This window comes from Calliphora vicina, chromosome 1, assembly GCF_958450345.1.
Source record: "Calliphora vicina chromosome 1, idCalVici1.1, whole genome shotgun sequence".
NCBI classification, from domain to species: domain Eukaryota; kingdom Metazoa; phylum Arthropoda; class Insecta; order Diptera; family Calliphoridae; genus Calliphora; species Calliphora vicina.
The window spans coordinates 20,137,048-20,151,990 of record NC_088780.1 but is presented as its reverse complement, the minus strand read 5'-3'; the positions used below and the strand labels follow the sequence as shown (position 1 = coordinate 20,151,990).

The following is a 14,943-nucleotide window of genomic DNA, read 5'->3' as shown; positions in this document are numbered from 1 at the left end:
TTATAGATAAAAACAATGAAGAAACTGTTTTATTTTTAGGTCAAAATGGCTGCATCCATGTTAAAACAGACAGCTTTAATATGGATGCAGCCAATGAGTGACAAAAACTATTTTCATTAATTTGAGTTTTCAAAAACATGACTAAAAATTTTAAAAAAAAAAATGTATCAGTTTTCGAGATATGTACATATTCGAGATACATATTTATGGTAGCAACCCTAAAAATATTCAATACTAACTGAACCGACAGACGTTTCCTGTACAAATTAAAAAAATGCTTGTGTTCGATTTGTGAGAAGCGGTTTGAAATGTCTTGCAACAACAGAATACATATAAATCAATGTACATACATATTTTGAGTTTTTATATAAGTAATACAATTTTGGTCTGACATATGAGTGATAACAGATCGAGCTCTTTTTCTTGATTAAACGCTTATTGGCCAAGTTATTAGTGAATTTAGATATTTTGAATTTTTATATAAAAAATCGATTTTTATTGAGAAATATGAGTGATCACAGATCGAGCTCTTTTTCTTTATTAAACGCTTATTGGCCAAGATATTAGCGAATTTAGATATTTTGAGTTTTTATATAAAAAATCGATTTTTGTTGAGAAATATGAGTGATAACAGATCGAGCTCTTTTTCTTTATTAAACGCTTGTTGGCCAAATTATTAGCGAATTTAGATATTTTGAGTTTTTATATAAAAAATCAATTTTTGGTCAGAAATATGAGTGATAACAGATCGAGCTCTTTTTCTTTTCAAGTTATTAGCGAATTTAGATATTTTGAGTTTTTATATAAAAAATCGATTTTTGCTCAGAAATATGAGTGATCACATATCGAGCTCTTTTTCTTGATTAAACGCTTATTGGCCAAGTTATTAGCGAATTTAGATATTTTGAGTATTTATATAAAAAATCGAGTTTTGGTCAGAAATATGAGTGATCACAGATCGAGCTCCTTTTCTTGATTAAACGCTTATTGGCCAAGTTATTAGCGAATTTAGATATTTTGAGTTTTTATATAAAAAATCGAGTTTTGGTCAGAAATATGAGTGATCACAGATCGAACTCCTTTTCGTGATTAAACGCTTATTGGCCAAGTTATTAGCGAATTTAGATATTTTGAGTTTTTATATAAAAAATCGAATTTTGTTGAGAAATATGAGTGATCGAACTCTTTTTCTTGATCGAACTCTTTTTCTTGAGTTTTTATATAAAAAATCGATTTTTGGTCAGAAATATGAGTGATCACAGATCGAGCTCCTTTTCTTGATTAAACGCTTATTGGCCAAGTTATTAGCGAATTTAGATATTTTGAGTTTTTATATAAAAAATCGATTTTTGTTGAGAAATATGAGTGATCACAGATCGAGCTCTTTTTCTTGATTAAACGCTTATTGGCCAAGTTATTAGCGAATTTAGATATTTTGAGTTTTTATATAAAAAATTGATTTTTGTTGAGAAATATGAGTGACCACAGATCGAGCTCCTTTTCTTGATTAAACGCTTATTGGCCAAGTTATTAGCGAATTTAGATATTTTAAGTTTTTATATAAAAAATCGAATTTTGTTGAGAAATATGAGTGATCGAACTCTTTTTCTTGATCGAACTCTTTTTCTTGAGTTTTTATATAAAAAATCGATTTTTGGTCAGAAATATGAGTGATCACAGATCGAGCTCCTTTCCTTGATTAAACGCTTATTGGCCAAGTTATTAGCGAATTTATATATTTTGAGTTTTTATATTAAAAACCGATTTTTGGTCAGAAATATGAGTGATCACAGATCGAGCTCTTTTTCTTGATTAAACGCTTATTGGCCAAGATATTAGCGAATTTAGATATTTTGAGTTTTTATATGATCACAGATCGAACTGCGATTCTTGATTAAACGCTTATTGGCCAAGTTATTAGCGAATTTAGATATTTTGAGTTTTTATATAAAAAATCGATTTTTGGTCAGAAATATGAGTGATCGAACTCTTTTTCTTGAGTTTTTATATTAAAAACCGATTTTTGGTCAGAAATACAAGTGATCACAGATCGAGCTCTTTTTCTTGATTAAACGCTTATTGGCCAAGTTATTAGCGAATTTAGATATTTTGAGTTTTTATATAAAAAATCGATTTTTGGTCAGAAATATGAGTGATCGAACTCTTTTTCTTGATCGAACTCTTTTTCTTGAGTTTTTATATTAAAAACCGATTTTTGGTCAGAAATATGAGTGATCACAGATCGAGCTCTTTTTCTTGATTAAACGCTTATTGGTTATTAGCGAATTTAGATATTTTGAGTTTTTATATAAAAAAATCGATTTTTGTTGAGAAATATGAGTGATCACAGATCGAGTACCTTTTCTTGATTAAACGCTTATTTACCAAGTTATCATCGATCCATGTCATTTTTTACCTATTGTTCTTAAAAATTTTTTTTTTTTCAAAATAAAAAAATTGTTTGTAAAATAAAAGGTTTATTGGCAGGACAACCAAGACTAGCCTCATTTGCCATGTAGCTAACAGTTCGAGAACAGTTTGATAACCTCCCGGGGAATAATTTTTGGGAATTTCTTAACGAAGTCTTACTCCTTTATTTTCGTTTTAGTCCTCTTTCTTACAGAAGTAAGATGAAGAAGTAAAACCACATTCTATAAATGTATTTTTGTTAAATTTAAATGTTTAAAAGAAAACCTAGTAAATATGAGTTTATCTTTCAAATATACATTTATATTTGGTTAAAGGTCATGGTTTTGAAAACTGGATTTAAGAAATATAGTGTGCAACATAAGTTTCCATTGTATTGTCACTCACTTTCCCACTGGGCAACTTCCGAAAATCTCTTAAACGATCCAAAATCTCTTAAAAATATTTTTGTATTGTAATAAAATACAGCAAAAGCAAGTCTCGTATACATACATATGTATATACCTAGTAATCACGCGTCTTATTTGATGTACTTTCGAACAACATTATTGAAGTAAATGTGATGATCTCTACAACTATATTTTGTTTACATTTTCATAACTTTATTTAATAAAATCCTTTATTTATCAATGCTTAAGTCTATACATGTATTAGTTGTGGTGTTAATTAAAAAAAAAACTGCCCGAGAATTATTTATACTTAGCAATTTTTCAATGTTTTCTTTTTTTTATAAATATGTTTACAAAAGAATAAAAAAAAGAAAAATAAAACTTAATTTAGGCTTCATCGCCACTTCCCTTCGCTAAATCGGAAAAGAAATCCGAAGTGTTGGAAACTTTTGAAGACGGAAGATTATGACGTTTTTCTTTGTAACTATTGTGTTTCTCATTGTACTTGATATCGCCAAACTCCTCAAAGTATTTGACATTCCAGAAACGTACATCATTGTTGTGAGAAGATGAGGCTATCAGCTCTCCAGAATGATTTATATCCATAGATTCGATGGGCATACTGTGTTGGCCCACCACGCCCAGGTTACGGAACGGTGCTATGTGAACAGCACGTATAACGCCCTCTTCACCGGCCACACAGCCAATGCGATCAGTGATGGGTATCATTTCGGACATGGGAGACTTGACGCCCGGGAACTTGTCACAATGATAACCAAATTGTCCCCAATTATAGGTGTAGAGATTGCCCTTCGACGAACCCACCACAAGTTTCGAGTCACCGCGATAGATGCCCATGCAAGTCAACTCCTCTTCGTATGGTTCCGATTGTACATACAGTTTTCTGGCGGCAATATTGATGGTTGTCAAATAGCCATCACCACTGGTAACCATTAGAAGTTTACCAGCATCATTGGTGAGTATTTGAGTTATATAGTCTTCGACTTCTTTTAAAGCAAAAATTTCATTTTTTGTCCTCAAGTCCCAGAGTTTAACGGTGCCAGTATCATCGCCGGTGGCAAATATATTTTCATCTAAAACATGCAATTTATTAATGGCTTCATCATGAGCACTTTCATAGAATTTTTTTAGCTTTTCTGTTTCCATGTCGGTGACCATTATCGACTTGTCTTTCGAACACGTCAATATGTTGCGACCATCTTGGGTGAATTCCACATCCCGACAGGCTTTTGCATGCACCTCAATGGTTTTTAATAGTGTATTGCCATCATTCGAGTACTCATATAAAACCACATCTCCAGTTATGGTAGCCAAGGCAATAATATCACGTTCGGGATGGAAACAGATGTCGGTAACGAAATCTTCAATTTTGATTTCAGGTGGAGAGGTCTTAGGTTTTTTAATGGCAGCTATAATAGCTTTAACGGTCTCATCATCTTCTTCATTTCCATCCAACTCCAAAATCGATCTAGCTCCCTCATCATCAGCCCCTCCACCACCACCTTCATCGCCTTTGTTGGTTTTGTCCTTGCTAGATGAGGCCTGTGAATTATTGGCAGTAGTTTTCGCCTTTTGTTTCTCCTTTTCTTCGCCATTCATAGATTCATCAGAATCTGTGGCCATTTCGTCAAATTCAGAACTATCATCTCCATCGGTATCTTCACTGCCAATGTCGTATTCTGCATCTACTCCTTCCGGTTCGTCTTCAATGTCCTCATCGCTCCATGGTTCAATTAGACGTACATTGCCAATTATAATTTCTTCATCTTCTTCTAAATCAGCATCTGCTAATTCGTCTATATCATCCGAATCGGAGGGCTCCTCAGGATTTTTAAAATGTTGGCGCCTAATGAAAATAATTTCGTTAAAATTTTCTTAATTGCTTAATTTTACATTTGTTAATATTCGATTTTTTTAGTGTATTTCACAACTTACATATGCATTTCCTATTTGTTTATTTATAAATATAATAATACCAATTTCAGTTGAAACACGCTTTTCTTCGAGACACACACACAAAAAACACAATTCCGCACTTTTAAGAGGAATCAAAACAGAAAATGTGACAAGAAAATTAATAATGAAAGAGAATTGCTTCTTCTTACCAAAACGGTTATATAAGAAAATCACAAGAGCTTGATAGCATAATAATGAAAAACGTTAAAGCAATTAACGGAAACGTTGACAAAAGTCGATATTCTTTACTTGCCACTTTATTTATAAATATATGTATCAAGATTTAAGATATAATGGTCAAAATTGCAATGAATTAACTTAATTTCCTAAGTATTAGACAAATAATGCTAATCCAATAGAGGCGTAGAAACTAAAAAATAAGTAAGAGAGCTACATTCGGCTATGCCGATCCTTGTATACCCTTCACCAAATTATAATTTGATATAGAGGGAAAACAATTTTTTTTTTAACAAAATGTTGGAGATAAATCAGCGATATAAAATCCGCGGGAGTTTTCCCTTTTCCCATTTTTTCCTATTCAAATTCAGTGTTAAAAATGGGAAAAGGCAAAAAACTCCCGCGGATTTTATATTCATGATTGGGCTATATACATATATATTTTTTTAAATACATGTTTTTTTTAGCGATTTTGACTGATACCAACATTTTTAACTATAAACATTTTTTTCAGTAATAATTTTTTTGTCGCCACAAAAATTTATCTGCAACATTTTTTTAAAAAAAAATTGTTTTCCATCTCTATATCAAATTATAATTTGGTGAAGGATTTTATATTCATGATTGGGCTATGAAGGTTATTTGGGGGATTCGGAAAGTTGATTTCGACAGACAGGCGGATATGGCCATATCGACTCCGATATCTATAACGATCCAGAATATTGTATATCCATAGCCATTTAGAACTTGTACATTCCAAGTATTGCTTACTTTTAGGCATTATGTTGGAAATGAACTAGGGTTATCAATAATTCGAGTTTTATTTTAATCAAATAAAAGTTTAGTTTTTTTATTCAGGCTTATCATGTAAGGCGTAGGCGTTTTACGACGACAGTTTCGTACTAGATTAATGAAACAGGTTGAATAATTTCTTTAATCTAGTACGAAACTGTCGTTGTCGTAAAACGACTACGCCTTACATGATAAGGCTATTATTTGAGTGATCGATTAATTTTTAAGATAGCCTAGATTATTTAAACGAATAGTGTTAAAAAAATATTATTCGATTATGTAATTTAAATATATTTAAACCCAGAAACATTTTAATTATGTTGGTTAACAACGAATAAAAAAATGTTATAAAATTCGTATAGAGCTTTTGGTTTCTAATAAAATGTCCAATGTAACCAACTTGGAATAACATTATAAACTATTGGCCTTGTTTCTTTCGATATTTTTTGTTGTTTATATTTAATTTAATTGATCGACAATTATAGATCGAAATAATTTATTGTTCTACATTGAAGTGTTATTCATTAGAAAACAATAGCGGTATTCACAATGTATAGTACTTGGCCTGGTAATCTAGTAAAAGAGCACAATATCAAAAAAATAAAAACAAAATACATTTGAAATTGAAATGTTTGTCAATAAATTGCTCTTCTGCTTTTTTACTAGGCCAAGTACTCTACATTGTGAATACCGCTAATAATTTGTTCCTCGATTAATCTAATAATTTTTGTTTTGTAATATTTACATATGTATGTATATATATTTTTTATATGATCATAGGCACAATTGCACAATGTAAAACAATTATTTTGCCCTTGTTAGGCTATGTATTACAAATGAATTAAAAAAAAATAATGTAACAGGATAACAATTTCGGGCCTAACCTTTATTAAATACATTAAATTACACTAACATACAAGGAATTAACTAACATTTTTATAAAAAAAAACTTAATTCCTTCAAAGATCAACATCTGCCAAAGGTGTTATAAAAAATATTATATATACTTCAGCCTCTGTTGGATCCAGCATCATAAAATGCATCTCTAAAAGGCCACTTAAATCCGTTTTTATTGCCACCTTCGTAGCTACACCCAATGCCTTTTGGGTCATACGTATAAGTGTTGTTCTATAACGTGCTTTTGTGGTCTCCCGACAATTGAACAACAGTATCATATCACTTGTCTTGGCTACTTCTACACTTGATTCCGACTGCATAACACCTAATGTATCAATTTTAAAGTGTGGTTGTCGCGGTGATATTGTAATTTCCAATTCTTCGGCAGATTTATCAAATTCTTGAAATATACTTGCCAAATCAGGTCCCCTAACGAATAGTCTATTTAGACTTGAACTCTCATCATTTAAATTGTATTGCATTGGTGCTTCGTAGTGAGTAGTTTTAATCGAACATTCTGTACTTATGTTCTGCTCGTCATTTGGCTCTAAAACCAGAACCAATGGAGCTTCCGGACCCTTGTAATACATTTTCATGCTACAATCAATGCCCGCAAAAATACTCAGGCACTCGGCTAAAATATTCATATTAATACTAAACTTTACGATGCCGTCAATGTAGAATTCTGAAAAACATCGTGGCATTATGAACAGAGAAGCTTGTATGCACTTACCCTGCTCAACCACACATTTAAAGCCGTCTTCAGTAATCATAAAAGAACCATTTTCGCCAAAGCTTAAAGCCTTAATGCCGGCCGTAAATGTTTTGATTTGATTCAAATTTCCCACAAATTTAAAATTTGAATACTGAGATTGAGTCAACATCTTCCAATTTCGTAAAATACCCTTCTCAAACAAATGTTTAGAATGTTGCATGAGACTTTGGTTGTCTCCACTAGGTCGACGAAGTATTCTGCCTTCGAGTTGCCCGATTGAAAAGAGTTTAATAATAAATCCAGTTATTGGGTTGGTACTTCTTTATATTGCAAACATTTGTGCTGCAAAGCAATAGCTAAGTGAACCGCCAGTACGTGTTGTTAGTTATAAGATATAGTGTAAGGAGTCGCCTTGTTTAGAACTTTGTCTTTAAACTATTCACAAGTACAATAATTAAATTACACAAACAGACGTACTAAACTCAAAGGTGTTGCTTCATAAATTGCTGCTAGTTCTACCGTTTTGGTATTGCTTCGATTATCAAGTGTATTCAATGCAGCCGGTACCAGATGTCTCTCCAATAGCTTGTGTAAATCCAAGATTTTCTATTTGATTACAATAAAGTAAATAATTGTCTTAATAAAATATATGTTTGTGCATAAACTACCAATGAACCAAATGCTTCATGTAAACTACCTATATTTTCTTGGTCTCCTGCCGTGGAATCGGAAAATCTTCTTCTAAAAGGATATGACGTGAAACTGGAGATTTTGCCGCTCTTTGCGTAGCATTAATATTAAGAGTGGCCAGATTATTTGAATGATGTGGCGATTTTTTGATTCGACAAATAAAAATATATTGTTTTTTGAGTTCGATTAATCGATTTTTTTGAAACTGTAAAATTTAAATAGTCTTACCCAAATTAACACGAATTCTGGTTATGCGTTAACTAATAGTTATACTGACAGTTTTCATACAAAAATAATTTTAATCAACAATATAATTATTAGTTAACAACATAACCAGACTTTGTGTTAATGGCGTTTATAAATTAATTGTATTCTGGTTGTTACCCATCTGGCAGTTTTATTTATTTATTATTGTTTATATCTTTCTTCTTGTTTTAAGTTGGCATCCTCTGCAAAATACTAGCATTCAAAGTAACGCCGTTGTTTTTGAAACTTGCAGTGACTCTGTACTTAGGTGATAAAAACAAAACAAGTACACAAAAAAATATTAGTCAATATTTTTTCAGTTTTCTTCTCCTTTAGAAAGTGTTTTAGAATTAATTTGTAAATATACTACATTAATAAATCTCTAGAAAACATACAATATGGATTTGGGGGAGACAGAAGATGATCAAAAATTTGTTATTTACAAACATGAAGATTTGTTTAGCGAAAGTTTTCCTTTAATGAAAGAAATACGACGTATGGGCAAGTTATGTGATGTGACCTTAAAGGTAATGTCCATAGTCATTATGAAGGTTTTATCTTTTGAAAATACATTTCACTATTGTAGGTAGAAGATCAAACATTCTCAGCCCATCGAATTGTTTTGGCTGCTACCATACCATATTTTTATGCCATGTTCACCAATAACATGGCCGAGAGTCGCATTAAAGAAATTACCATGAAAGAAATTGAACCCACAGCTTTGGAGAGTTTGATCAACTTTGCATACAGCGGCCAAGTACGCATTGATAATCAAAATGTCCAAAGTCTAATGATGGGTGCCTCATTCCTGCAATTGCTTAAAGTACGCAATGCCTGTGCCGATTTCCTAATATCACGCTTTCATCCACACAATGTTCTGGGTATACGGCATTTTGCGGATTCCATGAGTTGTACACATTTAATACGGGCCGCCGACAAATATGTAGATTCAAATTTCACCAAAGTCTCGCAATCTGAGGAATTTTTAAGCCTAGACTTTGAGGAGTTAATTGAACTAATCAAGAGTGATTTTCTCAATGTTAAATCCGAAGAGGTCGTTTTCGAAGCCTGTATGAAATGGGTAAAGTACTCGGAAGATAAACGTTCGACCATGTTTCCTCAAGTACTGGCACAAGTCCGCTTGCCACTGCTATCACCACAATTTCTGGCCGATCGTGTGGCTCGCGAGGAAATGATACGTTCGTCACATCAGTGTCGCGATTTATTGGACGAAGCTAAAGACTTTCATTTGATGCCAGAACGCAGGGGTCTTTTGCAAAGTTTTAGGTGAGTTCTTATTTGTTTTTTTTTTTTTAATGATATTTACATTTTTAGAAAATAAGTACATATTTATTGTTTTTATAAATGCTAATATTTTTTTAAATATTAGCATTTAATTAATTTAGTTCCACACTAGTGTTTTTTATTATTCCTATTCAGATCTCATTTTAATAATTTTTTCATGTAGGAATCTTACTTGTTTTTCATAAAGTTATTTTTTAAATAATTCTGTAGAAAATCTATTTAAAAACGTTTTTATTCCTAAAGGACCCGTCAAAGAGGTGAATTTATTTCTGGTCAAATATATGCAGTTGGTGGTTTAGCCAGTAATGGAGAATCGGTTAGTACGGTTGAAATCTATGATCCTCTAACACAAAAATGGCGCATGGGTGAACAAATGTCAATGATGAGGTAAATGAATAAGCAAAAATTAACTTAAAAAAAATTAAATTAAAATAAACATAATTATTTAAAAAAAGATCCCGAGTAGGTGTGGCTGTTATGGATGGTAAATTATATGCATTTGGTGGTTTTAACGGTTCCGAGCGTTTATCTACGGTGGAAGTATATGATCCCAAGAAGAATGTATGGTCTCAAGGTAGTGCTATGAATTGTAAAAGAAGGTATTTTTAAAATTTTGTTTGTTAAAATTGTATCTAATTATGTAACATTTATGCTGTTTTTTCAACTAGTGCTGTTGGTGTGGCCGCTTTAAATGATTGCATTTACGTTTGTGGTGGCTATGATGGTGTGACATCCCTCAACACCGTTGAATGTTATTGCCCCAATACGGATATATGGAAAACTGTAGGTATTAAAGGGCTAGCTAAAAGCAGTGGCAAGGTTTTGATAGTTTTGAATATTTCTAATATTTATTTTATATTTATTTTTTAGGTAGCACCTATGATGAAATATCGTTCGGCTGGTGGTGTGGCGGCCTTAGATAGTTTTGTTTACGCTCTAGGCGGTCATGATGGCCTCTCCATTTTCGATTCAGTGGAACGTTATGATCCCATTAATGATGTTTGGCATAAAATGAAACCGATGTTAAATCGTCGTTGTCGTCTGGGTGTGGCTGCCTTAAATGGCAAACTTTACGCTTGTGGCGGCTACGATGGCAATTCATTTCTACGATCAGTGGAAGTTTATGATCCCATTAAAGATTCCTGGTCTTTAGTAACTCCTATGAATTGCAAACGTAGTCGTGTGGCCTTAGCGGCCAATATGGGAAAATTGTGGGCCATCGGTGGTTATGATGGCGAAACAAATCTATCCACCGTAGAGGTTTATGATCCGGAAACAGATGTTTGGACTTTTGTACCCTCAATGTGTGCTCACAGTGGGGGTGTGGGTGCTGGTGTTATACGTAATGAATAAATTATATGTATTGCTTTTTATAACACTGTGTCTTCAGGTTAGTTTTAAATAGTTATTATTATTTAATTTTAATCATGCTAATCTCCCATTTTTTTCTACTTTAAATATTTTATATTTTTTACATGTTTTATATACTACATATACGCATTTTAAATTTTTGAGGCACAATTCGTTTATCACGAAGTATGAAAATTCAATGTGTTGCTATTACTTTTTGTTGCAATTCTCCGCATTGAAACTTTCGAAATCTTTCTAATATTTATGAGATCTAGAAAATATATTGGGCATAGAATAAAAACATACATAGAAGGGAAGGAGAGAGAAATGCCACTGAAAAAAATTAAACAAATTTATTATTTTTCATCCATATGGTTGATACAATAACAAAACACATGCCAACAAATTCTCATGAATTAGGATTTTGAAAACAGACTTATTTTTTGTCGAGAACATTTCTGAAATTAATTATTAAACTGATCCATAATCTAATTTTAATTTTATAAAAGGTTTTTAATAATTTTTGATAAAATTAAAATATGATTATGAATAAGGGGTAACCATTTTATTGTTGTGATAAACTGAATTGTGAATCACTTTTTTCATTATCTTTATTTTTTTTTTAAAAAATCATTCCAAATTTTTAATATATGTATTTTTATATCAATCAATTATCCGTTTTATGTGCTATAAGAGAGAAACAGTGTACAAAAAAGTGAATTTTTTTAAATCGAAAGCAAATACATACCACATAAGTTTTAAATTTATAAAATATTGAAAATATTGTACTGAACACGTTAGAAAATCTGACATTTTAAAATTTCTACATTCGTTAATTAAAATAATAATTTTGCTGTATGACACTGTCTCTCAAATATCAAAATTTTTATTAATTATTAAGCACAAAACTGGTCTAAATCATGACAAAAAAAAATTATTGACAAACATTTTTGGAATTTTTTCAAAATAAAAAGAGTATTTAAAAAAACTCCACTTTTATGTAGTTTGCTTATGAAATCTTTAATAAACATATTTATCTTAATAAAATTAAAACAATTTTAGAAATTAATAAAATATGTTATTCATTGAATCAATATACTCGTATCTATTCGGATGTTCCGAATTGTTTTGTTTCAGAACTGAAATATCTAGTGTCCTACTGAAACCGGTTTTCAGACCTAAACTGAACCGAACCTAATATTCATTTAAAAAAATGGAAAAGTACAAAATTCCACAAAAAAAAGTTTTATTTTTTTTTGGGAATTTTGTTCATGTTTTTGTTGTGTAAAAGTGTAAAAAATCAGAGTGTCATTTCATTTTCCCTTTTTTTGAAATGAGAAAATTGGGTAAGGGTATATATAATTTTGTCATTACGTTTGCAATTTCCTACCTCATAAAGTATGTAGTCTGGATCGTTATAGATAACGGAGTCGGTACAGCCTGTCTGTCTGTCGGTTGAAATCAACTTTCCGAAACTTACATTTAAAATTTTTTTTAAAAAAAAATATTTTTGTTCAAATTTGGCTACCGTTACGGCTAAGCTATTGTTATACCTAATATACCCTTTCAGCCCAATTGCCGTTACCGAAATAACTAAAATTACCGTTAACGATAAAATAATGTAAGCGATATAATCGAAAATACCGTTACCGATAAATTAAATTATAAAAATGATTTAAATAATGGAATTTATTGAAAAAAAAGGTTCTGCATTTACGAATGCATCCGAACTCACAATAGTTCATTGATTTCAAAAATTAGACTTCAGTGTTTAATATTTAGAATTCAGTGTTTAATATTTATGTATATTGTGTAATGGATTTCATTTGTACGTATTATTTACTATATTTACAGCAAAACAAATAAAAAATTAAATAAAAATAAAAAACAATGTATGTAAAATAAAATTCAACTAATAAAATGCATAACCACAGATAAAAACAAATCCAAGCAAAAACTGGGTATATATATATATATAAGTATAATACGCCATTTATAGATGTCAATCATCACTAAAATTAAATATACCCATGGACCATATTAAGGGGGTATTGGTTTCAACTTCTACCTCACACAAGGCATACGTATTTGAAGTACTAACCATGCCACCAAATTTCAAACAATGATTAGCTGAAAAATAACTAAATTAATATAACAATTATATAAAAACCTAAAACAAACATACTCAAATTCCACTTTAAACCTTTGGTAGTTACATTTGTAGCCTCTTGACCCACAGGTATTAAGGCACACCACCTCTTATCTTGTACCAATTCAGAGGGTATTGTTATGGAATGTTTGCCTGGCCTAAGTAGCCATGTCAAGGAGTTGCCGCTTAATAAATAAATATTGAAAAAATCTTGTTCATATTTAAATATTGTATTTATATTCGCCATTATTTGATCAAAGCGTCCCGAAGTGTCATGATAAACTATAATATCTTGTATATGCTTCTCCACTAAAATGGGCCTGACCGCCATGATAGCCTTACTAAAGTCGGTAGCATTTTGATCGGGTGTATGAATGTATTGAGTGTCTTTGCTATTAAAATATTGTTTCGTTTCTTCAGTTATAGAGTCAAAGTCTCCGGTTATCATATCTGGAGGCTTTAATTTACACTCAATATTCTTGTGTAATTTAAGAAACTGGCGCCAACGATTACCGCCACCATCAATACAACAGCGGACGCTAGCTGATAAAAATAAACATATAATAATTGTTATGACTAATATGCGGTGCATTTCTTACCATTTTGCCATAACTCCGTTACCACATGTTGAGGTATTCGTATCTCTCGATTAAGTACTAAACAGACATGACCATTGCCGACTTTGTGTGGTTGGGTTATAATATCTGCAGGTTGCCATTGATATGTTTTAGTAAGACCACCATTTCTCTTTGTCCCTGAATCATTGGACATTATAAACTTCTTATAATTGCAGTAATATTTTTTATTGTTTAACCAAAATAAAATTGTTTTTGTACGCATTAATTTAGAAGGTACCGCAACACAGCTGTTGGCCAGTGTTGCCATTTTAGCGGTTTTGTGCTCAAGATTTAAAAAATCTTTATAATGCAACATCACACCAAATCATTTGTTTGGAAGTATTTTTATACCCTTCAACTTCGTGAGATGGGTATATATGTATAAGTTTGTCATTCCGTTTGTAATTTCCACAATATAATTTTCCGACCCTATAAAGTATATATATTCTGTATCCTTTTAGATATCGGAGTCGATTAAGCCATGTCTGTCTGTTGAAATCAATTTTCTGAAGACCAGAGATATCTTCGGGATCCGAATCTTCAATAATTCTGTCAGACATGCTTTCGAGAAGTTTCCTATTTAAAATCAGCAAAATCGGTCCACAAATGGCTGAGATATGAGGAAAAAACCGGGACAACCTCGATTGTTGACCTATTTTTTAAACCTTTGTAACGACGTATATAAAACCATAGTAAGTTGTACCTACAACGGGTCAAAATCGGTAAAAATATTTTTTAACCCGAATTTTTTTTTCACCAAAAAAAAATTTTAAAACAATTCGAAAGAAAAATGTTTCCAAAAAATTAAAAAAACTACTTTGGAAAAAAAATAAATTAATTGTTTACATATAAACCCCCATATGCATAAACAGTTTATAAATTTATCAAAGGTTTATCAAACAAAATTTGTTTTATAAACCTTTCATAAATTTATAAACTGTTTATGCATATGGGGGAAAGCCTATAGGCCTTTTATATTACTTGGAATTAATAAATAAAATAAATTTTCCCATAAGAGTAAAGATTATTATTGCTAATGCATTTCTTTTGTCACTATTGAATTATGGTATTGAGATTTATTCGGCTGCTAATAGAACTAACTTTGGGAATGTACGCAGAATTGTGAATAGGATAATTAGATACATATATGGCTTGAGAGTACATGATCACATTTCATCACATGTTAAATTGTTTTTTGGATTTTCATTTTCT

The 14,943-nt window shown here is 31.3% G+C and overlaps 4 protein-coding genes across 4 annotated transcripts; 1 reads left to right on the top strand and 3 right to left on the bottom strand.

The window, feature by feature from the left end:
- Positions 1-3,007: 3,007 nt before the first annotated feature.
- On the bottom strand, positions 3,008-4,926 carry LOC135953402 (WD repeat-containing protein 55 homolog). Its single transcript, XM_065503334.1, has 2 exons — positions 4,773-4,926; positions 3,008-4,683 (listed from the first exon to the last, which is right to left on the bottom strand). Exons 1-2 carry the CDS (start codon positions 4,778-4,780, stop codon positions 3,204-3,206), a joined length of 1,488 nt encoding a protein of 495 aa, XP_065359406.1. The 5' UTR covers positions 4,781-4,926; the 3' UTR covers positions 3,008-3,203.
- A 1,693-nt stretch (positions 4,927-6,619) lies between these two features.
- Rad1 (Radiation insensitive 1) lies at positions 6,620-8,175 on the bottom strand. The gene is made up of 2 exons (XM_065503455.1): positions 8,072-8,175; positions 6,620-7,980 (listed from the first exon to the last, which is right to left on the bottom strand). The coding sequence occupies exon 2, from the start codon at positions 7,592-7,594 to the stop codon at positions 6,722-6,724; it is 873 nt and encodes a 290-aa protein (XP_065359527.1). The 5' UTR covers positions 7,595-7,980; positions 8,072-8,175; the 3' UTR covers positions 6,620-6,721.
- A 402-nt stretch (positions 8,176-8,577) lies between these two features.
- KLHL18 (Kelch like family member 18) lies at positions 8,578-12,039 on the top strand. The gene is made up of 6 exons (XM_065503208.1): positions 8,578-8,837; positions 8,897-9,597; positions 9,859-10,002; positions 10,071-10,214; positions 10,284-10,402; positions 10,490-12,039. The coding sequence occupies exons 1-6, from the start codon at positions 8,709-8,711 to the stop codon at positions 10,966-10,968; spliced, it is 1,716 nt and encodes a 571-aa protein (XP_065359280.1). The 5' UTR covers positions 8,578-8,708; the 3' UTR covers positions 10,969-12,039.
- A 696-nt stretch (positions 12,040-12,735) lies between these two features.
- Positions 12,736-13,981, bottom strand: LOC135948806 (thiamin pyrophosphokinase 1). Its single transcript, XM_065498259.1, has 3 exons — positions 13,714-13,981; positions 13,151-13,657; positions 12,736-13,095 (listed from the first exon to the last, which is right to left on the bottom strand). The coding sequence occupies exons 1-3, from the start codon at positions 13,952-13,954 to the stop codon at positions 12,968-12,970; spliced, it is 876 nt and encodes a 291-aa protein (XP_065354331.1). The 5' UTR covers positions 13,955-13,981; the 3' UTR covers positions 12,736-12,967.
- Between the last annotated feature and the right edge of the window lie 962 nt (positions 13,982-14,943).